The sequence below is a fragment of the Mustela nigripes genome, chromosome 15, assembly GCF_022355385.1.
Source record: "Mustela nigripes isolate SB6536 chromosome 15, MUSNIG.SB6536, whole genome shotgun sequence".
Classification (NCBI taxonomy): domain Eukaryota; kingdom Metazoa; phylum Chordata; class Mammalia; order Carnivora; family Mustelidae; genus Mustela; species Mustela nigripes.
The window spans coordinates 72,990,945-73,014,141 of NC_081571.1; the positions used below are offsets into that span (position 1 = coordinate 72,990,945).

At 45.0% G+C, this 23,197-nt stretch overlaps 1 protein-coding gene across 1 annotated transcript in view; it reads right to left on the reverse strand.

Moving 5' to 3' along the window:
* The window catches only part of SLC15A1 (solute carrier family 15 member 1), a 49,741-nt gene extending 48,093 nt beyond the window's left edge, over nucleotides 1-1,648 (reverse strand). Inside the window, exon 1 of the mRNA XM_059378325.1 lies at nucleotides 1,553-1,648. Within this exon, the coding sequence (XP_059234308.1) occupies nucleotides 1,553-1,556 (4 nt within the window). The 5' untranslated portion in view covers nucleotides 1,557-1,648. The remainder of the gene's footprint in view (nucleotides 1-1,552) is intronic.
* Nucleotides 1,649-23,197: the final 21,549 nt, after the last annotated feature.

Below are 23,197 nucleotides of genomic sequence, written 5' to 3' on the forward strand. Positions count from 1 at the left end.
AACAACAACAACAACAACAAAAAGCCACCACTGAAGGACCGGTTTGCAAACTGGAAAGAATCAATTCATTTAGGACGACATTCATTTGGAACAATAACAACAACAACAACAACAAAAAGCCACCACTGAAGGACCGGTTTGCAAACTGGAAAGAATCAATTCATTTAGGACGACACTTCAGAAGCTAACAGTGTTCATTCACCGATAACCAGGCTGCCCACAGCTAGCTTGATTGGAAGTATTTTAGGAAAGTCCAAACTTAAGCACAGACGCTTCTCAGGTATTTGTATCTAAAACTCGAATAACTACTCAGATCACCTCCCGGAGAAGTCACACGGAGTGATGAACAAATGACAGGGGGAGGTAAGGATCCAGAACTCCAGCCCAGGAGTTTATCAGCTGGCGAAGCACATACCACTGACAGCCTCTCCCTCCCCAAGAGCGGCTGTAGCATAGGTGGCCACCACTAGAAGCCCCGAGTGTGAACCGGGACGCATCGTGGTACAGCGAGACATTTGAGCTTGTCACAGTGGTGCACCCCCTGGTTCCACACTCGTACACAGCCTGACACAACCATGGAGGTTGCTACCGATACTTCTAGTGGCTGAGGAAATCGAAGCCCCAAAAGGTTAATTTACTGACACCAAATCATAGAGGTGGCACGTGGTAGACGGGAACAGAATTGCGAGGTGGTCAAAGCCAGACCTGGTTCTCTCAGCCATGCGGCCACATTGCACCTGCCTGGGCTCATCCGGGGCATGACTTTGGGGGAGTCCCTTGACCTGCTTTCTCCATTTTTAAGGGAAAAGAGGGCTGGGACGATGGGTTCTGCTCTCTGCTTCTGCCTCCTGCCCCGGGGTCTGCTCTGAAGCAGGCAGGATTAAGATCTTTCCTCCAGGTGCTGCGGACACTCCACGCCTGCGGGGACTAGCTACTCTCCTTGAGGGCCTTCTGCTGAAGCCTCAGGACAGTGGCAAGATGGATAAGAAGGGCCAGCGAGGGCCCCCAGTTCCCCCTGGGGGCCAGCCAGGGAGCTGCGGGGTCGCCTGGCCAGCCACGGGCAAGGGAGGTGCCAAGGCAGCCGCTAAGCGCCCGCCCGCTGGTTAGAGGGTCTGGGGTCCTGCTATCACGGGCGCGACCCCGTCCAGTTTCAAGCCCAATCCCAGCCACAGGCTGAGAACACGGGGACCGGGATTCCCAGCAGGAGGCCGGGTCAAGGTGACGGTATCGATTCCTGCCACCTTTGAGTCTGGGCGCCTCGGGCTCTCCCGGTTTCGCGCAGAGACCGAGATCGGGGCCGGCGACTTGCCCGCAGCCCGAGGGACCCGGTTCTCCCGACCCCTGGTCGCTTCCCACCCCCGCGGCGTGCACCCGTCCGCGGCTCCAGGCCTCCCGGCTCCGCGCGCACGTCTGCCGGCCGCCGGCGACTGCGGGGACCGGCGTTGCAGCCGAGCCAGCCCCGCGGCGCCCCCGGTGCAGCGACCCCAGCGCGCAGCCCCCTCACCCCCCCGCCCCGCTCCCCGGAGACCCCGCGCCTGGCCGCGCCACCTACCCATGGTGGCGGCTCCGAGGGCTCCGGCGCCGACTGGCGAGCGGGCAGTCCAGGAGAGAGGACTTTTTTTTTTTTAAGGTGTCGCTCTTATAACTTTGTTTCCAGGCCCGGCCCAGCCACCTGTGCAGCTGGAGGTGTGCAGGCGGGGCGGCCGGGCTCCACCCTCGGAGGCGGGGGCCCGCAGGGAGCAGAGGTGAGCGCCCCTGGAGCCCCAGCGAGGGGACAGCCGGCAGGGGCCAGCCCGGGTCTTCCCCGTCCCGCCCCAGGCCCCTGGGGGCGGGCACAGCGCGGGTGACAGGAGCAGCGGCCAGAAACCCGGGCTAGGGACGCCCCAACGTGGGCGCCCAGCTGGTCCCCGGGAGGGCTTGTGACAATGCAGGTTCCCCGGCCTCCCCGCCGATTGCGGGCTCGGTAGGGCAGGGTGCGGCCTGAGAATCTGCATTTCTAACCGGTTCTAAGGGGATGCCCCTGCTGCTCCAGGGACCCCACGCTGGAAACCACTAGGCGGGGGAAACACCACTTCTGTGTGAGGAAGCAAAACTGGGCACAACCCTGGTCCGTGGTCCGTGGTCCGTGTGCGCGCGCGCGCGCGTGTGGGGCTTTACCTGGGGTGTGAACCCGGCAAAGAGTTTCTGGAAGACTCTACCTCACCTTCCTTTAAGAACAACGAGAACAAAAATGATAATGATAATAGGGCCACGATCTCCTGATCATTTCTGTTTCCTGGTCTGACTCCAGGGAAAGCGGGCTTGGGCTTTGCAAATACTGAGAGGAAACATGACAAGGGAAAATGAAGGGAGTTTCTGTTTTTTCAAATCATGGCGAAGTACACGGAAAACGTACACTGTCACGGCCAAGTGTACAGGGAGTGGCACCGGGTGCCTTCCCGTCGCCGTGCAGCCGCCACCACCGCTCGTCCCCGGGGCTTTATCCTCGCCCCAGACGCAAGCTCTGCCCACGGGACTCTTCCTCTCTGTCCTCCCTCCCGGCCCGGCCGCCAGCATTCTGCTCTCCCTCCCCACGAATCCGAGCGCTCCACGCGCCTCCGACAGGTGCAAGCACGCGGCGCTCCTTCCCCTGGTTCTAACGTCGGCGGGATCCGTCCACGTCGGCGCAGCCGTCGGACCGTCCCCCGCTCGCAGGCGGATCCCTACCCGGCCGCGTGCGCGCCGCGTCTTGTTCGCCGGTTCGTGTCTCTGGGGTCCTCGTCCCCGCAGTGCCCCCTCCGCACGCCCGCCGGCTGGAAGGCTGGTGCGCGCGGAGAAGCCCCCTGGCCCGGCAGCGCTTCCCCAGCCGCGGCTGGACCCCGCGCTTCTCGGGCTTTCTTCCCGGGAGCTGGGGGAGGAGAAGTGTCTGCAGGTGATGGCTTAATGGCTACCCGCGGGGCAGCCGGTGGTGTTACTGGAGGCCTGGGGGGTGCAGGCAAAGCGACTGCATCAAGCAGAGCAAGGCCGCCCGCACTGAGGGGAGGACGCCGGCTCGGCGGAGTCCGAAGCCTGTTCCTGTTGTTGGCCTGTCACCAGAGGAGCCACCGGTGGACAGGTGAAGCTGTGACAGCTGGTTTTGACCACAGTTTTCTCTGCGGGGTGGTACTTCTGTTGAGCTCATCGAGCCTGAAATCCTGAGCCACGGGAAAGCCACAGTTGGTCCAGGCTAGTGGTTCTCAAAGTGAGGTTCCCGGACCAGCAGCCTCCGCATCAGCTGGGACTGGCGACAAATGCAAATTCTTGGGCCCCAACCCTGATCTACTGAATCAGGAACTCTGGGCATGAGATGCAGGTGACTTTGTAGAAGCTGTGAGGCAAATGCTTTTTCTTCCACCTGTGAGCGGAATCCTTCATTTGGCGGCTGTTCATCACCACTAAGTACAACCTGCTGCTGTAGCCATGGGCACTGGGCAAATGGCCCGGGCCCACAGAGCCCGCATGCTTTCCCTTCTCGAAGGGTGTGAAGGGGCAGGTTACTCAAGACGGAGGAGCATGAATGAAGGACAAACACTAAGGGGTACCAGAGACGAGCTCTACTGACCCTGAGTAGATCAGCAAATCCCAGTATCCACTAGAATTTCTGGGATGGGCTGGACTTGGAGGCCACGCATTTCTCACCTGAAACTCGTTGGCGTTTGTGTATTTAAGGGAGTAACTGCCTTGGAAGCCTCATGGACAAGCCCCTCTGTACCTCTCCCTTCCCCTCAGCACTCCGCGGGCTGCTTTCCCAAGGTTGCCATAACACATTAGCACGATCTGATATATAACAGAGTTATCCTCTCCCAGTTCTGGAGGCAAAGGGGTCTGAAATCAAGGTGTGGACTGTGTGCTCGCTCCGAAGGCTCTCAGGGAGGATCTGTCCTCGCTTCTTGCAGCTTCTGGTGGTTTCAGATGTTCCTTGGGTTGTGGAGGTGTCGCTCCTGTGTCTGCCTCTGGCTTCACACAGCCTGCCCCTGAGTCTCCTCTTTTCTTATTAGGGCACCTGTCCCTGGATTTAGGCCCACCCTAAAGTGAGATGATCTCATCTCAAGAGATTTTATTCCATCTGCAAAGATCTGTTTTCCAAATAGGGTCCATTCATAGGTTCCAGGTAGATGAATGTTTGGGGGAAAGGGGGCACCATTGAACCCACGACATTCTCCAAAGGGCTCCACATCTAAGAATATGCAGAATTGGCAAGCTGGTCCTAGAGAAACAGAACTGTGGTTTGGCCTCAGAGGACAGGCCTTATGAGAAACTTCTGGGGGGAAGTGAATGTTAGTGGTAATGATGAGATGAGCACAAGATGGCAGCAGGGACAGTCGTCCACACCTAGACCCTTCCTTATTTTCTACTTAGCGTAGCACTTAAATGGTACGAAGTTCTGTGGTACTCTATTCCAGTAAGAATGCTGCCTTCAAAAGGCAGCTTGAGAACTTTATGGAGTAATAAAGTATCATTTTCTCCAGCTCTATCCCTCAGATTGCTTGGCTGTAAAGATTTTATAATCAGTTCTTCCTCAGAGGAAAATTGAGTAGAAGTTTCCTTACCTATCAAGCATCTAGAGATGCTGATGGTTAAGGAGCAGACTCTAAGAAAAAACAAAACAAAACAAAACAGAAAAAAAAAAACCCAGCAAAAACAACAACAACAAAACCCCAAAAATGGGATCCATGGCTATCTATCTATCGGAGAAGAGAGATTCTGAGAAATGGGAAGAGGCAGGGGAAGGAGGAATCTGAAATATGAACAGGTACGGAAAGCCATTCAGACCACAGGTGCCTGGAGAAGAGAACAAGCAACTGGGCCAAATTCATTCCAAGGTGCTTGTCTGGAGACCCCGCCTGCGTCACGTCTGCTGGAAAGGAGCGTCCTACACCCGGCTCTGAGCACTTGTCTGCTGCGATGCCCCTGCTGGGCAACACGGGGATACATACAAATCTAAGATGATTTCCTCGCCTTTAACATGCCTCTCTTTTGAATGCTCCAAAACAGCTTTAGCTGGACGTATTTAGATCTGGTCAAACTCTTTCCTAAAGTGAGGGAATGATGGACTCCCAATTCAGGGTGTGGGCACCTTGGATGTGAGGGCACAGCCTGGAAAGCCGGCAGAGAGGGCACTGCAACTCCAAGTTTTCGATGACGTCCTAGTGCGAGGTTGGGAGGTGGACTCGTGTTTAGACGACAACATAGAATGTTCTCTGAGCATCTTCCGTGGGTCAGGGAGTGGTACACTCCCAGGGTTTTAAGAGCCTCACAACTGATTTGAGAAAGTTGTTGGTTCAATGGCGTCACCCACGTGACCTTGAGCGAGTTGCCTTCCCTTGCTGGGTTTTATTTTCCTCTCTTGTCACCCAGAGAAACTTCTCTAAAACTGGGTTCATTTTCTTCACAAAGTTTCTTCCAAAGTAGAGGCTGATTGTGGTATTGGGTTTATTGTGGGAAAGAGAGATTATTGTCACTGTTGAAAGGTAATTATTTATGATCGGAATCATTGTCAGAAATACTCATGCTGCCTTCTTGTCATCTGTGTCCCCCACTACAGGCGCTTAGTAAATTCTCAACAAATATCTGCTATGTGACCAACAGACTCATTCTTACAATGTTGTGGATCAACCTCTTTCCACATTAAAAAAAAATACATGGATATTAAATATACATGTGTGTAAAATAGAGCTACTCTATGACCCAACAATAGCACTACTGGGTATTTACACCAAAGATACAAATGTAGTGATCCAAAGAGGCACCTGCACCCCAATGTTTATAGCAGCAATGTTCACAATAGCCAAACTATGGAAAGAGTCCAGATGTCCATCAATAGATGAATAAAGAAGATGTGATACATATATACAATGGAATATTATGCAGCCATCAAAAATGAAATCTTGCCATTTGCAATGATATGGATGGAACAAGAGGGTAATATACCAGGAGAAATAAGTCAATCAGAGAGAATTATCATATGATCTTACTCATACACAGAATTTAAGAAACAAGGCCGAGGATCATAGGGAAAGAGAGGAAAAAAATGAAACAAGACAAAACCAGAGAGGGAGACAAACCATAAAAGACTCTTTTTTTTTTTTAAGATTTTATTTATCCACCTGACAGAGAGAGAGATCACAAGTAGGCAGAGAGGCAGGCAGAGAGAGAGGGAGAAGCAGGCTCCCTGCCGAGCAGAGACCCCTGATATGGGACTCAATTCCAGGACCCTGAGATCATGACCTGAGCCAAAGGCAGAGGCTTAACCCACTGAGCCACCCAGACGCCCCCCATAAAAGACTCTTAATCTTAGGAAACAAACTGAGGGTTGCTGGAGGGGAGGGGGTGGGGGAATGGGGAGCCTGGGTGATGGACACTTAGGGAGGGTATGTGTTGTGAGTGCTGTGTGTTGTTTAAGACTGATGAATCACAGACCTGTACCCCTGAAACAATAATACATTATATGTTAATAAAAAGGGGGATATATATGTATATTAAAACAATATGTGTGTATATATGTATATATATATATATAGTTTATAAGATGTATCAGCTGTAAATACAAACTTTTCTCTTTAGTAAAAACCTTACAAGATGATCTTCAGCAACAGCCCTAACAGCAGCGGTCCATGATGTTTGCACCTAAGGTTGGGGGTGGTCACATGCCCATGGGCAAGATGCCACCTGGATTTATGGGATTCCCTAGAATCTTGGGAGAAGGCGAGAGTGAGGGCCCAGCATCTCTGGGTTGACTGAGTTCCTGAGGGAATTAAAATGGTTTGCAAATTCCTCAACATGGTACATGGAAAGATTCTAGCCTCTGTGGTCGTGTTACTCTCTCTCTCTCTCTCTTTCTTTCTTTCTTTCTTTTTTTTTTTTTTTTTTTTGGTAACAGTATCATTGAGATTTAAATCACATACCATACAGTTCACACACTTCAAGTGTTTAATTCAACAGCTTTTAGTATATTCACAAAGCTGGGCAGCCATCACCACACTACATTTTAGAATGTTTTCATCACCCCTGTAAAGAATCCCAGTATGCCATCAACAGTCGCCCTCCTCCCCAGTCCTAGACAACCGCTACTCTGCTTTCTCTTTCTACGGATTTGCCTGCTTTGGACATTTCATATAAATGAAAGTATACAACATGTGGTCCTTTGTGTTTTGCTTCTTTCACTCCACATCTTGTCCTCAAGATTTGTCCACGTTGTAGCATGTGCTGAATGTACGTCATAGTGTAGTTAGACCACATTTTGTTTAACCCATCAAGGGATGCCTTGATGGGCATTTGGGTTCTTTTTTCTCTTTTTCTTTCCTTTCTTCCTCCATGCTTCCTTGTTTGCTTGCTTGCTTCCTTCTTTTCTTATATTACATTTGGGCTCTTCCCACTTTTTTGCAATTATGAATTTTTTGCTACTATGAAAATACGTGTATGAATTTTTGTGTGGACATATATTCTTATTTCTTTTTGGTACATACTTCTGAGTGGAATTGCTGGGTCATACGGGAGCTCTATATTCAATCATGTAAGGAACTGCCAGACTGTTTTTCAAAACAGCTGCACCATTTTACGACCCACCACCAGTATATTAGGGTTCGAATCTCTCCACATCCTCACCAACACCAGTGATTATCTGTCTTTTGGATTATAGCCTAACGAGTATTGAAAGGATGTTACTTATTTTTAATAGTTTAAAATATCTTTACATATATTTTCATGTATTTACATAAAATTTTAAACATATTTAATATATTTTAATGTTAATGAAAGCATTTGAAAGATTTCTTCAACCTGTTTTCTTTAGAGCAAAGTGGGCTCCTCCATTTCCCCAAATTGTAGTGCAAGTGTGGACATCTGTGTAGACAGTTACTGGGTTATGTCCTTTCCTTGGGGGTAGCACAGGGGTTGGGGAATGTGAAGAAGAGGGAGAAAGTGGTCATGGGGGTGGAGAAGGCATCGTTCATATTTACAGATGATAAAGGATAAAGAATGAACCGATCATTCTATTTGAACAAAAGGTCCATTTTTGGGTAATCTATGAAATGTTGATTCTCTAAGAACAGCCTGCTCTTTTTGTTTTCCTCCCACAAATGCCTCCTGTTCCTTAGCTGTTGGAGTCTTCATATTCTCCCTCTCCCTCAAAATCTACTCTCAGGAAGGGACCTGGAAAACTAGCCACGCTACAAAATAAATGCCTGATAAGCCTTAGTGTTCATTTTTCTCAGAATATCTGCATTTGAACAGAGTGGGGGGAAGCCACCTATTTAAACAAAAAAAGGAAACTCTAACTGCGAAATCCAGAGAAGGGAAGAAGTCTTTAGAAGCTAGAGTTCCTTCCCTGCATGTAGGAGATGATAGCACAACAGCCACCTCATATGCACAAGATTTGCAGGCCCCAGAACATTGGGTGGAGTGGCCAAGGTGTGGCTCAAGTCCTAGTTTCTCCTTGACTTCCTCTTTCATCTTCACTACACAGCCTGCTCTACCAGCTGCTGAGAGGAAAGTCAGAGCACCTAGGGACACCAGCATAGCCTGAGAAGTGAGGATGTACAATCCCAAACTGGTACACTCAGCCCAGCAAAGAGAGAAAACGTGGGTACTTACCTAGGAATGCTGAACAGTCTTATCTCTGTCACAACCCAAGGAGTACACAACTGTCTTCCTTCAAATAAGAAGGAAATCAACAACAACAACAAAAAGGTCAAATTATTTTGGATATAAAAACATATCACTTTTGGGGGAGGTGGAATAAAGGCCATCAAATGATTCTTCACCTCCATATGCGATGAGACCAAATGACATAATTAAATAACACATTTGTCATCTCAAATAGTTTATTTCCTTTGGCAGTTAGAAAAGAATGGAAAAGCATTCCATGTGCCCAGCAGTAGATGCTGGAAGCTTTTCATTACCTGGAATGTCACTATTTCAGAAAGTGTTCAAAAGATGTATTCTGGAAAAATTTCTTCCGATGAATATAAAATCCCTGGGACATATCAAAATAAAAAGGGAAGCAGAGGTACTTTCAATTCTTCATGTACTCTCTTCATTATTTTTTTTTTTAAAAGAAACTCATTAGTAGTTGCTTTCAGAAATTATCCCAAACTGCCAAGCCATAAGACTTGTAATGTCTCATGCATTATTGGTTTATGTGCCAATAATATGACAACTTATTTATCATCTGGTATCAGAAATATGGACACAACTGCCCCATTTATCTACTTCAGGCTTAATTATACAAAACCAGAATTTGTCAAAGTGCCCCTCTTTAGTGATCTGCTTTAGTCAATTACTACACATTTGAAATACTATATATATAGATGGTGGAGTCTGGAAATTCTTTGTGAGTAAATACACACTCTTGACATGTGATTTACTCATATATAATTATTCAATCCTCTTTTCTCCAAATGCCACGGATGGCACAGATTTTTAAAATTCAGGTATTTCTATAACACATCACTGAATTTATCTTTCAAAACTTGTATCACTCAAGACTATATCACTAGCCAAAAAAGAGAGGACAAATCATTTTGTTCTGCGACAGTGTATTAGTTTCTTATTGCTGCTGTGACAAATCACCACAACTTAGTGACTTAAAACAATACAAATTTAGGAGCGACTGGGTGGCTCGGTTGGTTAAGTGACTGACTCTTGATTTCAGCTCAGGTCATGATCTCAGGATTTTGAGATCGAGCCCCGTGTCAGGCTCTGTGCCCAGCAGGGAGACTGCTTGAGATTCTCTCCCTCTCCTTCTGCACCCCCCTCTCTCAAATAAATCGTTTAAAAAACCCCACAAATTTACTATAGTTCCAGAGGTCAGAGATCCAAAAAGGGTCATTATATGGGGCTAAACGCCAGGTGCTGGCAAAACTGAGTTCTTTCTGAGGCTCTAGAGTAGAATGTTTCCTTGCCCTTTCCCAGCTTCTAGGGGTTAACTGCATTCCTCGTTTTGGGGCCCCTCCTCTATCCTCAAAGCCAGCAGCGTGGTACCTTCAACTCTTTTTCTCCTTCCCCTCTGCTTCTCTCATCATATGTCCTTCTCTGATTCTAAACCTCCTGCCTTCATTTTATAAAGACCCTTGTGATTACATTGGACCAATCTGGATAATCCAGGACAATCTCCCACATCTCGAGATCCTTAACTTAATCATGCCTGCAAAGTCCTTTCTGACATTCACTATAACATATTCCCTGAGATTCTGGGGATTTGAACATGGACATCTTTGTGCTGGTGGAGGGCATTTTGCTGTCCACCATGAGTAGTAAGAGGGCTAGAATATCGCCTTATACCATGGTGATTGAGAAGCCCAGATCATTTCTTAATACTAGTTAAATGGGGTAACACATTTAACTGAATCCTGCTAGCATGAGCTAATATTTTCTTAGAAGGAATCAGGATGGCAAACAAGATAAACATATTTGAATAGCATCAAATCCATTCTTCACGTTCATAATTAATGCATGAAACAAACAAATGAAAAGAGCAATGGAATATATAAAAAATCCTGAGCATTGACTGTCCTATATGTATAAAAGTCCTAAGTGTATATAAGCCTTCAGATGGGGAGGATCATAGCACTTCATTGACTTTCTTTGTGTGGTTAGAGTATGAAATCTCACTAGGAAAGAAGTAAGGTGGAAACTGGAGAATATTTAAATATTATGGTACAGATACTTATAAATTATATCCTTTTTTATTTAGAGTCAATACCTAGCCACCCAGCAAACTACTTGGGATGTTAAAAAATTAACAGCCCATAGGGATGAGCAATCAAAGGAAATTGCATCTAACCTTGAAACATCTCCCCAAGATATTTATTACAAAGGGAAAAACAGTAGCTTCACAGTGGAGAAACCCAACAGATACCACCATGATCAAGAGATCAAGGTCAAGATCACCAAGAATAAGACACAGCAACATCATGTATGCCAGATACAATGCACTGAGAAGGGCAAAACATCACTCTTGTAGATTTCTTGCCAAATATACATAACTTTATCTTGAGAAAACATCAGACAAACCCAAACCGAGCAAAATGCTACACAACAACTGACCTGAATGCTTGAAAAATGTGAAGTTTGTGGAAAAAAAAAAAAAACCAAGAAAAATGGAGGGACTGTCACACATTGGAGGAGACTGAAGACATACGACAACTAAATGCAATGTGGGATACTGAAAAAGAAAAAAAAAGGATATTAGTGGAAAAAAATCAGTGAAAATCAGATTAGATCAACCAAAGGTCTGTAAGTAATTCTCTCTTATAGAAAGAATAATTTTATAATGGATATATAAGTATACAAGCTTATACGGAATAATTTGTGTGCCATCAACATAAAATTTAACTCGGCATTTGTAAATGACTTCAACAGATGAAATGTATATCCAGATGGTTCGTCTGTGTGACTGAAATTTATATTACAAATGTATAGAAAATATAACAGCAAATAATTGGTGAGACTATGATCTCATTGCTTGCTTTGCCATATAGGATAGATAACCCCCAAGAAATGTGAGCTTGTTAGCAATGTACTTCAAGATAAGAAACCAGCACCCATAGTTGCTACAGACTCAAGAACAATAATTAAAATATTGCAGGAGGTACTTGAAAAAAATCTATGTCCAACCTTTTTTGGTAATATTATTTGTTAGTTTTAATGAAAAATTAAGTTTTTTAAAAAAGATTTTATTGGGGTGCGTGGGTGGCTCAGTGGGTTAAGCCTCTGCCTTCGGCTCAGGTCATGATCTCAGGGTCTGGGATCAAGCCCCGTATTGGGCTCTCTGCTCAGCGGGGAGCCTGCTTCCCCCTCACCCCACTGCCTGCCTCTCTGCCTACTGGTGATCTCTCTGTCAAATAAATAAATAAAGTCTTATAAAAAGAAAAGATTTTATTTATTTATTTGACAGAGAGAACCAGTGAGAGAGAGAACACAAGCAGGGGGAATGGGAGAGGGAGAAGCAGGCTCCCTGCAGAGCGGGGAACACCAATGCGGGTCTCAAACCCAGGACCCTGGGATCATGACCTGAGCCGAATGCAGATGCTTAATGACTGAGCTGCCCAGGCACCCCAAACAATTAAGTTTTAGAGATTAAAAAAAGCAAAACCCACCCAACAGTACAGAACAGGTTACAATGAGAAGACAAGGTCTGCTGCTCCTAATTCCAGTCTAGTTCCCAGACTTTACTCCATTGTGTTAAAAAAATAAATAACAAAAAATTTACCATCTTAATAAATTTTAAGTGTGCGGTACACTAGTGTTAACTACATGCCCCTTGCATCACAGATCTTCAGAACTTTTTCATCTCGTAAAACTGAAATGCTCCACTCATTGAACGGCTCCTCTTTTCCCCCTCCCCAGCCCCTGGTAACCCTCATTCTATTCTGTTACTGTTTCTGTGGGTCTGCTTATGCTAAGCGCCTCAAATAAGTAGATTCATACATTAGTTGTTTGTTTGTGACTTGCTTATTTCATTTAACATCCTCAAGTTTCATCCATGTTCTAGCCTATGTCAGGACTCGATTCTTCCTAAGGCTGAACAATCCTCTGTTGCATGGATGCACCACGTTTTCTTTCCCATTTGTCCCATTTGTGGACATTCAGATTGCTTCCACCTCTCAGCTATCTCGAATCATGCTAGAACGAACACAGGTGTGCAAATACACGGTTTTCAATTCCTCGGGAACTATACCCAGAAGTGGGAATGCTGGATTATATGACAATTCTATTTTTAACTTTTTGAAGTTGAAACCCTCCATACTGTTTTCCATGTATCCCAGACTTTTGTTTAGTAACAGTTTTACTGAGATGTAATTTACATGTCGTATAACCCTTTGTTGGTTTCTAGCATATTCAGAGTTGTGGGACTATCACCATAATCAGCCTTAGAACATTTTCATCAGCCCCTAAAAGAAATCCCGCACGTGCGAGCAGTCATTCTTCGAGTCTCCCATCCTCCCCTCAGTCCTGGGCGACTCCCAGACCGCTTTCTGTCGCTATGAATTTGCTTATTCTGAACATTTCCGTCTAAATAGAATCATACGAGGGGTGGGCCTTTGTAACTGGCTTCTTTCACTGTCGTCATTTGTAGCCATTTATGTTTTCGTGGTTTGGGGAAGTTAACCTCCATCATTCTAAAGAAAATGATTATATGTCTGTGTCATGACATATTAACTCTAAATTATAGACTGCCACCGTGAAAAATGAGAATTTAGCTCACTTGTGATAGCCCTCTTATCATAGCTCCCTCCCCCTTCTCTCCTCAACTTCAGATAGCTTTAAAAACTTTATTTAAGTTCTTTATGGTTACCTCAACATCTTTAAGTAAATCTGTAATTAATTATTTGTCTTAGTATTTCCTTACTTATAGGATAGGATATTAGACCTTTGCACTCCTTTTTCTCTTTTTAAAAAAAAAAAAAAAAAAAGATTTTATTTATGTATTTGAGAGAGAGGGCTTGACCTGAGGGGCAGGGTGGGAGGGGGGACCAGAAGGGGAGGGAGAAGCAGACTCCCCGCTGAGCAGGGAGCCCCACACAGGACCTGAGATCATCATCCCAGGACCCTGAGATCATGACCTGAGCCCAAACCAAGAGTCAGTTGGATGCTTTACTGACTGAGCCACCCGGGAGCACCTCCTTTCTTTTTTTTTTTTCTTTTTTAATTAATTGATTAATTAAAACATTTATTATGTTCAGTTGGCCACTGTATAGTACATCATTCGTTTTTGATGTGGTGTTCAATGATTCATTAGCTATGTATAACACCCAGTGCTCATCACAGCACGTGACCTCCTTAATACCCATCACCCTGTTACCCCTTTCCCAGCAGCCCCCCCGCCCGCCCCGAAATCCTCAGTTTGTCTCCCGGGGCCCATGGTGTGTCATGTTCCATCTCGCTCTCCGACTTCTCCCCCTTCAGATTTCCCTCCCTTCCCCTGTAGTCCTCCATCTATGGCTTATGTTCCGCATATGAATGAAACCAAATGATAATTGTCTTTCTCTGCTTGACTTACTTTTGTTTAAACCTGATCTCTCCTCTTTCCTCTCCCAATATCTGACTGCTATAATTTTTCTTTTATGTAGTCCAGCCTGATAACATACATATTCTGTTCTGTAGTAGTCTTCTGTGAATGACCCACAGGTTGATTACATAAATCAAATTCCAAGAAACAGCATTACTCTATTAGAATCATATATGTACCCTGCAGAGACAAATAATAGAATCTGATTCCATCTTCCTGGTAGGTTTTCTGATTCCATTTGCTCAGTGGTTCCAGGGTTCCACTCCTGTGGCAGGCCAAGGGGAACATTCCAAATGTTAGTGTCAAGTGGATTTCATTTCTAGACATCTGGGAGGCTCCGTCGGTTAAGCGTCTGCCTTCGGCTCAAGTCATCTCCTTGAATCTCCCAGAGGGTACAGACTGAAATTGAAATCTCAAATAACATTTCCTTCTTGTCTCTAAATCATCTCAGTTTCCTATCAGGGTCCCATTTGCTTATCCAGGATCTTCTCTTTTAAGTTGATGGATTCTTCCTAAATTGAGTGAGCCTTCTTTATCTGTTCCTTTAAAGAATTTATTTGTTTCTATGTGGCTGGCCGAGGTTTTCCCTACAGGGGGCAAGTAAATCAATGTCCTCAGTGGACCTTTCCTAGTGGTACAGTGGGCTGGGGGTGGGGAGAGATTGCTCATCCTGACTCAAGAAGCCAAATGTGCACATCTCTTCCCAATCCCACTTTCACGCTCCAGGTGGGTAGCCTGAGGTCGGCAAAGGTGGGAGTCTTTACACCAAGGAAATTGGCCAATGCCACTGATCAGGGCTGTCTCCCTCCAAGAGAGGTAACCGTCTAATATTTGCCAACACATCACTGGTAGAGGGTGGATAGATGAGTTTCACTTTAGGAGTTTGTGGGTGGGGTTTAATCTGCATCTTCCCAATGACCAATAACATTGTACACTTTTCTATGAGTCTAATAGCCATTTATATATCTTCTTTGGGGGAAATGTCTATTCCAACCTCTACCCATTTTTAAATTGGATGTTGGTCTTGCTGTTGAGTTGTAAAGATTCTTTATATATTCTGAATACAAGTCCTTTGTTGGAAATATGATTTATGGGGGGTGGGGGGTTGCTTGAGCCTGGTGGTGGGTATTATGGAGGGCACGAATCGCATGGAGCACTGGGTGTGGTGCATAAAACAATGAATGCTGGAACACTGAAAATAAATAAAATAAAATGGAAAAAGAAAGAAATATGATTTGCAAACATCCCTCCCCAGTATGTTGTTTGTCTTTTATTTTATTTTATTTTTAAGATTTTATTTATTTATTTGATAGACAAAGATCACAAGTAGGCACAGAGGCAGGCAAAGAGAGAGAGAGGAGGAAGCAGACTCCCTGCTGAGCAGAGAACCCGATGCGGGGCTCGATCCCAGGACCCTGGGATCATGACCTGAGCTGGAGGCAGAGGTCATGAGTCACCCAGGCGCCCCTAAGATTTTTTATTTATTCATTTTAGAGGAGGAGAGAGTGAGCGAGGGCACAAGCAGGGGGAGGGGCCGAGGCGAGGGAGAAGCAGACCCTGCACTGAGCAGGGAGCCTGATGTGGGTCGGGTCTCCATCCCAGGACTCTGGGATCACGACCTGAGCTGAAGGCAGCCATTTAAAGACTGAGTCACCCAGGGGCCCCTATATTTCTATTCTTAATGCTAATGCACACTCTCTTGATTACTGTAGCTTTACAATAAATTTTGAAATCTGGGAGTGCAAGTCCTCCAACTTTGTTCTTCATTTCTAAGATTATTTTGGCTATCCTAGGCCTTCTGTATTTACATATAAATTTTAGGGCCAGCCAAAACAGAGAGGGGAGAGGGTTAGGGAAGGGAACTAACTGGCAAGCATATCATTATAAATACTAGACACAAATTTTTTACATATCAGATTATCTTAAGACCATATGGTTTTCTCTATTCTTTTCTGTTTTCTGTTTTAAGTGATATAACATTGATTATCCATATTAAGTTCTATAACTGGTTTCTGGTCCAAGATGGCAACATAGGAAGCTCCTGAACTCACCCTTCCACTGACATATCATCCCTGAAGAAGAACCAAGGGCTCACATATTCAACTCTACACGTACCCGTAAAAACCTACTATACTCGGTATGGTGCTCTAATACCTGCTCAGACTATACTGCATAAATTTATTTCTTGAAAAAGGAAAACACAGGGTGAAAGCTATGAACCTAACAAGCCTACGAAGCAGCCACAATTGCAGGATGAACCGACTTCCCTAAGGTGTCTCTGTACCAGGCAGGGAGAAATCAGCATATGCTTGGAAGGAAACAGGTTGAGCAGAAGTAAGGTGGCAAATGAGTAATGTGATAGGAAGCGTTATTTTGTTACAAGGTTCATGATACACGTTTCTTTCTACTGAGTATATAAGCCACAGAATTAAATGTGTGATTACGTAATCACAAAATTATAGATGAAACACATTTATGGAACTGTGTCAGTTCTCGTGTTCTGCTACATGCGGTGCGCGGGCTTTGTGGACAGGAACGGAGGAGACAAGGCCCTTGTGAACTGGATTTTTCAGTCTCCTTCAGGCCTTTTAATTTCCTTTAACGTTTCTATATGTGAGAAACTGCTGGGAGAGTCTGAATTTTCTACCTTTAAGAGCAAGGTTTGGTTTTCTTTGTTTTTCTCTGTTTTTGTTTTGAAGGAGTAAGTTAATGATTGCAGACTTGGTGACTCAAAACAATAGAAATGTAATCTCTGGCAGATCTGGAGACCAGGAGTCTGAGGTCAAAGAGTCAGCAGATTCCTCCCTCCTGGAGGCTCAAGGGCAGGATCCTCCCTTTTATCTTCTAGCGCCCCTGCGGCTGCCAGGGCTCCTTGGCTTGTGAGCACAGCACTCCAACCCCTGCCTCTGTCTTCACAGAGCCTTCTCTTTTCCTACAGGTCCTAATTCTCCTTCTGCTTCCCTTTTACAAGGATACGTGTGATTGCACTGAGGACTTATCCTGGTAAACCAGGTCCATCTTAACTCAATCACAACTCCCAAGACCTTGTTTCCATACAATCAGCATTTATAAACTTTAGGGATTAGGACCTACCTTTTGGAGAAGCTATTGCTCTACCTACCACACCTATATATCCTTTTTCTTTTTTTTTTAAACTCTTACTGGTCAACCCCTACTAATTCCTTGTTTCACTTTCTTGGCGGCAAAGTCATTGGTGGAACATACAGCAACTGAGCTGTCACCCCAGTGAAGGTGACAGGGGTTGCCACATTTGTCATGGTAGAGATGGTCTCAGACTCCATCAGTGGCAAGGAAACGTCATGCTAGGTGCATGATTTTGCGACTGTGGACTTGAGCTGAGCTGATGAGGACTGGGGGGCTGGTGTTTCTCTGAAGTTGGAGAAGAGACTGAAATTTCCAGACCTCAAAATATTTACACAGCAAATGCATGAGAGAGCTGTTCCTCAGAAAACGTATCTACACGTCTGTGCGTGTGTATGGGTGTGTGTCTGTTATACTCAGGCTGACCACATAGTCTGCAGGGCTTGGTGCAAAATAAAAAGACACTGTCCCTTGTTCAAAAAGTCGGACTGAAGCCCTATGGAAGGTCCTGAGCCTGAGCCATACTGCCTTTTCCTTCTTCCACAGGGTCTCTCTCTCTCTCTCTTTTTTTTTTAAGATTTTATTTATTTATTTATTTATTTATTTGACAGAGAGAGAGAGAGAAAGAGATCACAAGTAGGCAGAGAGGCAGGCAGAGGGGGCGGAGGGGGGGAAACAGGTTCCCCGCTGAGCAGAGAGCCCCATGAGGGGCTCGATCCCAGGACCCCGAGATCACAACCTGAGTCAAAGGCAGAGGCCCAACCCACGGAGCCACCCAGGAGCCTCCCACAGAGTCTCTCTTGACTCCTCATACTGTTCATTTACTATTTAATGTGAATGCGAGTAAGGAAAAAAAAAGTAATTATTAGCCTGAATTTTATTGTTCACCTTTATATTATGTGACGTCAGCAAATGCAAGCACATTTAACTCACAGGCCGAGTCATGAAAATCACATAATTTGTATTTCATAGCTGATAAATGTATATCTGTTTTGCTCTCACCAGAGCAGTGGAAACACTGGGTGACATTAACGGGACTGTTTTCACTTCACTTCCAGACATGCTCATTCTGCCAATGCTCTCAGCTTTGGCTTCCGGTGAGGAAGGAGGTCTGGAAGGATGAGGAACTGTGGGGAGCTCTATCTGCCGTGTAAGCCACTGGCTAACACAGGGAAGGAGCACGTGTCTGAGGAAGGATGCGGTTGGTTCTTAGAACACCATTGCCTTCTTTCTGCATTGGAAGTACCTTCTGCTTGGATGGCAAGTGGCTTCTTGGGGCTCTCAGCAGCCCTGCTTCCCTACTTCGTGGCCTTAACTCCTTACCTTGTGCTCACTGTGGGCCCCACTGGACTCCCACACATCGCGGGTCAGCTGCAATTCTATGCTCTTGGGGCCTCGTGAACGGTCTGAGCCAAAAGGCAGCAAGAAATGGTGGCAAATGGTGGGCATGGGTGTATCTCCATGCTCGTGCACATGCTCCAGCGTCCCAGTGAACTTCACTTAGAAAACACAAGTGCAAAGATAAAATTATTCAGAATCTCAAGATGGTAACAGCAGAGTATTCAATGAAACACAGGGCCCTTCTGAGCTCAGGGCCCTGGTGACCGCACAGGTTGTGTGACTGTTAAGCCAGCTCTGGTTTTATTGGTTGTCCTGAAGCCAATGTTTAGGGCCGATGGTTCAGTTTAAGTTCTTTGACGTTCTTTCATGCTCTCCCCGTCCCAACTCCACTAACACCACTATGAGTAGCACACTGAAAATCCTTCAAGCTCTGGAGTCAGACACACCTGATTTGGCATCTCAGTTTTGTTGTTGTTGTTTAAGATTTATTTATTATTTGAGAGAAATGAGAGAGAGAGCTGGAGGAGCCGGCAGAGGGAGAGAGAATCCTGAAGCAGATTCCCTCCCCACTGTGTGGAGCCCAACCCGAGGCTCAATCCCATGACCCTGAGATCATGACCTGAGCTGAAATCAAGAGTCAGACGCTTAACCTCCTGAGCCCTCCAAGTGCTGCAGCATCTGTTTTGGTGCTTAGTGTGTGTGGTTGGTGGGCAGCCCCAAGTGAGAAGATGCAGATAATGACACTTAGGTTACAGTGATGTTGTGAGCATGAAAGCATAATATAGAAAATGTCCAGTCCTCCAGGAGTCCCGCTGAACAAGGAAGGGTTCAAAAAATGGGAGTGATTTCTATTACGAAGAGAGAGAATAGTTTGCATAAGCGTGTTGATGACCTGCTCCCACAGTGTTTAAGAGATGGGACAAGCAGCCCCAGAAACCGAGGTCTGGATCCAGCTTCCTCGAGCAAAAGCTGCGTGAACTTGGTGAGTCAAGTATGATTCCTTATCTGTACAACTGCAATATTACCTAGCTCATCAAGTCACAGAGAAGTTTCGCTGAGATATTATATATGGAAGCATCAAGGTCATCGAATGTCAGTTGTTACTCAGTAAACTGTTCCATTTGCCAAGTGGCCCAGGTGGAAATCATTAAAAAGAAGCTTCCTTACTCCCCACAACCCTGCCCTCGGTCCCTGATGAGTATTATCCGTTGTGTCCTTCCAGCTTCTCAAGGCTCAAGACGCATACATACATTCTGACCTGTCACTTTTTTCTCACATGGGTGCTAGACTTGATTTTGTCTTCCAATATATCCCGTGCTCACCACTGGTTCCTCTGCCATGTCGGCCCAGGTGTCTCTTGGTGAATACGAGCCATTCATTTACAGTTCTCGAAAGGTTCATGGGAACAATGGTCCCCCACCCCCAAATATTCTTCTGGAAAGAGAATTGTGTCACTTCAGTGGGGACAATATAAAACCACACAACATACCTTCCCTTCCATTCAAGAGTCTGTGACTAGACAAGAAAAACAGCTTCTGTTAACTTAATGTGTTCCTGATCTCTGAAAACAAGGTTTTCCAGAACAAACATTAGAGTAGTCTATTTACATTAGGGATTCTACTCTCTGAATATACCACGCATAAGCCACCAGACCTCAACACAGTGGGCCAGAAACTCAAAGAATACATTTTACTCTTGGCTTTATTGAACTGGTGTGTCCAAAGGAGAACAGCAGTTCTCTGCACGGAAGATTTCTTATCTGTAAAACAGACCAAATAATTTCTCATCGTCTGGGAGACTGTGTCCTAAGATCGCAGTGTGTTCCTGTCAGTGAGAAGGGAGTGGGTCAGCTGAGATTAGATATGCATTAACTCTCCCTGCATCAGCCTATTAGTGAGGCATGTTTGCTCTCCACATTTAAGTGTACTGGGAAATTCTCTTTTGAATCACAGCAACTGTTTCTCTAAACCTAGTAACTGAGAAGAGCTAACATCCTTCCTGGAGATAAGAAAGTCACTTCCACATGATCACCAAAATCAAGTGGGCAATTGTTTTTGATAGCTTTTTTTTTTTTTTTTCTGAATGTAAAAGTAATAAATTTTCACTATGAATTTTTTTTTGGAAAATTCTCAAAAGTGTATAGAAAAAAAACCCTAGCGATAGCTAGTGTTAATATTTTGTGGCACTTCTTCTCAGACTTTTCCTTTACACATAAGTTAATACACTTACAAACACTGAACAATATCATACATATTTTATAACCTATTTTCACTCAGCCTTATGAAGATTTTTCTATGTCACTAAGTCAACTTAAAGTGATTTTAATGTCTGCAAGTATTTCGCTGTGAATAGCTACCATAGTGAAGTTATTCCCTTGGTGGGTACGGGCTTTGGGTTGGTTTCTTGTTTGGGACTATTTTAACAACATGACAATAAACATTTTAGTACAGAAATATTTGTGTGTCTCTCCAGGGATTTCTCCAGTATAGAACTTGGACTTTCTTAGTCAAAGGGTATGAAGGCGATTTTAGGCTCTTTATACGCATTGTCAAGTTGCCTTCTGGAAACACTTTTCTCTCCCCAGCAGTGTAAGAAAGTAACTAGCCATATGTATTGAATATGAAAAAAGAAATCTCATAAACATAAGGAGAACACTCAATGTCATTACTCTCTTAGAGGATCTGTTCCCAAGATTGCTAGGAGCCCCGACTGAGAGAAACGGCCCACGCAGCGTTTTCTAGGCCGCGGGCCACCGTGCACAGGCGCCCATCCACGACCCTGAGGGGGAACCGCTCTGGAGCCAGGTGGGGCTCGTGCTGCCATCCGCCCGCTTCCTTCTGATCCCGACCCCATCCTCTGATCTCTGATCTTGCGCCAGTCTACTGCTCTCCCCTTGCACTGAAGACGCCGCCCATATAGTATTTGCTAATGATTTGTGCAAAGCACGTGCCCTCAGATCCGGCTCTCGGGCTGGTAGCGGGATGGTTGGTGAACGAGTCATTGGACACTGTTTGCTGTAATGATCTGTGAGTCAGACGGAGGAAGGCGAGGGCCTCAGGAGGAATTCATGCGGACCCTTCAGGCTCCGGAGCTCGTTTTTACATAAGAGAAGGGCGGATGGACCACGCTCTGGGCCGGAAGCGGAGCAAGGAAGCCAGGCCTGGTTACTTGGTATCTCTAACCCTCTGTGTTTTCTGTCCATACACAGAGAAAATTATCTTTCCGGGTTATTGTACAGAGGAGAAGTCTCTGTTCAGTGTGTGGCATACAGGGAGGGCTGTGTAGCTACTTTTCTCTCTGATCTCTATTCATAACTGTATCTATATATATTTCCAGGGTATAGTTTTATAACTGGACATCTGTATACACTACAAAGCAATCACAAGTCTAGTGGTCACCTGTCACCACACCGTTGACCCTCTTCCTCCATTTTGCCCACCCTTTACCCCCTTCCCCTCTGGTAACCATCACTCTGTTCTCTGTATCTCTGAACTTGTTTTGTTTTCTTTTGTTTGTTCACTTGTTCTGGATTTTTTTTAGATTCCACATAGGAGTGAGATCATACAATATTTGTCTTCATCTGTCTGACATATTTTTCTTCACATAATACCCTCGAGGTCAATCCATGTTGTCACAAATGGTCAAGAGTTCATTCTTTTTTGATGGCTGAATAATATGCCATTGTAGATATACCACATCTTCTTTACCTCTTCATCTTTCAATGGACTCTTAGGCTGTTTCCATATCTTGGTTACAGTAGGTAATGTTGCAATGAACATCAGGGTGCATACACCTTTTGAAATGTGTTTTCATTTTCTTTGGGTGAATACCCAGAAGTGGAATAGTTGCGTCATATGGTAGTTTTATTCTGAGTTTTTTGAGGATTTTCCATACTGTTTTCCATGGTGGATACACCAATTTATATTCCTACCAACAATGTGCGAGGGTTTCCTTTTCTTCACATCCTCTCCAAAATTTTGTTTTTTCTTGTCTTTTTGATACTAGCCAATCTGAGAGTTGTGAGATAATATCTCATTGTGGTTTTGATTTGTATTTCTCTAATAATTAGTGATGCTGGCCTGTTCATGAGCCTATTGGCCATGTATATGGAATCTTTAGACCATAGCTACCGTATTATTTATTTATTTATGTTTTATTTTAATCACCATGTGCTATCACAAGTGCACCCCTTAACCCCATCACCTATTTCACCCATCCCCCACACCTCCTCTCTGGGTTTGTTCCCTATGGTTAAGAGACTGTTTCTTGGTTTCTCTCTCTCTCTCTCTCTTTTCCCTTTGCTTGTTTGTTTTGTGTCTTAAATTCCACATGTAAGTGAAATCATATGGTATTTGTCTTTGACTGACTTATTTTGTTTAGCATTATACCTTCTAGCTCCATCCAGGTTGTTGCAAATGGCAAGATTTCATTTGTTTTGATAGCTGGATAATATCCCATTGTACATACACCAAATCTTCTTTATCCATTCATCTGTGGATGGACACTTGGGCTGCTTCCATATCTTGTCTGTTGTAAATAATGCTGCTATGAACATAGGGGTGCATGTATCCCTTTGAATTCATGTTTTTGTATTCTTTGGGTAAATACCCAGTAATGTGATTGCTGGATCATAAGATATTCTATTTTTAACTTTTTTGAGGACACTCCATACACTATTTTCCATAGTGGCTGCACCATTTTGCATTCCCGCAGCAGTGTGGGAGG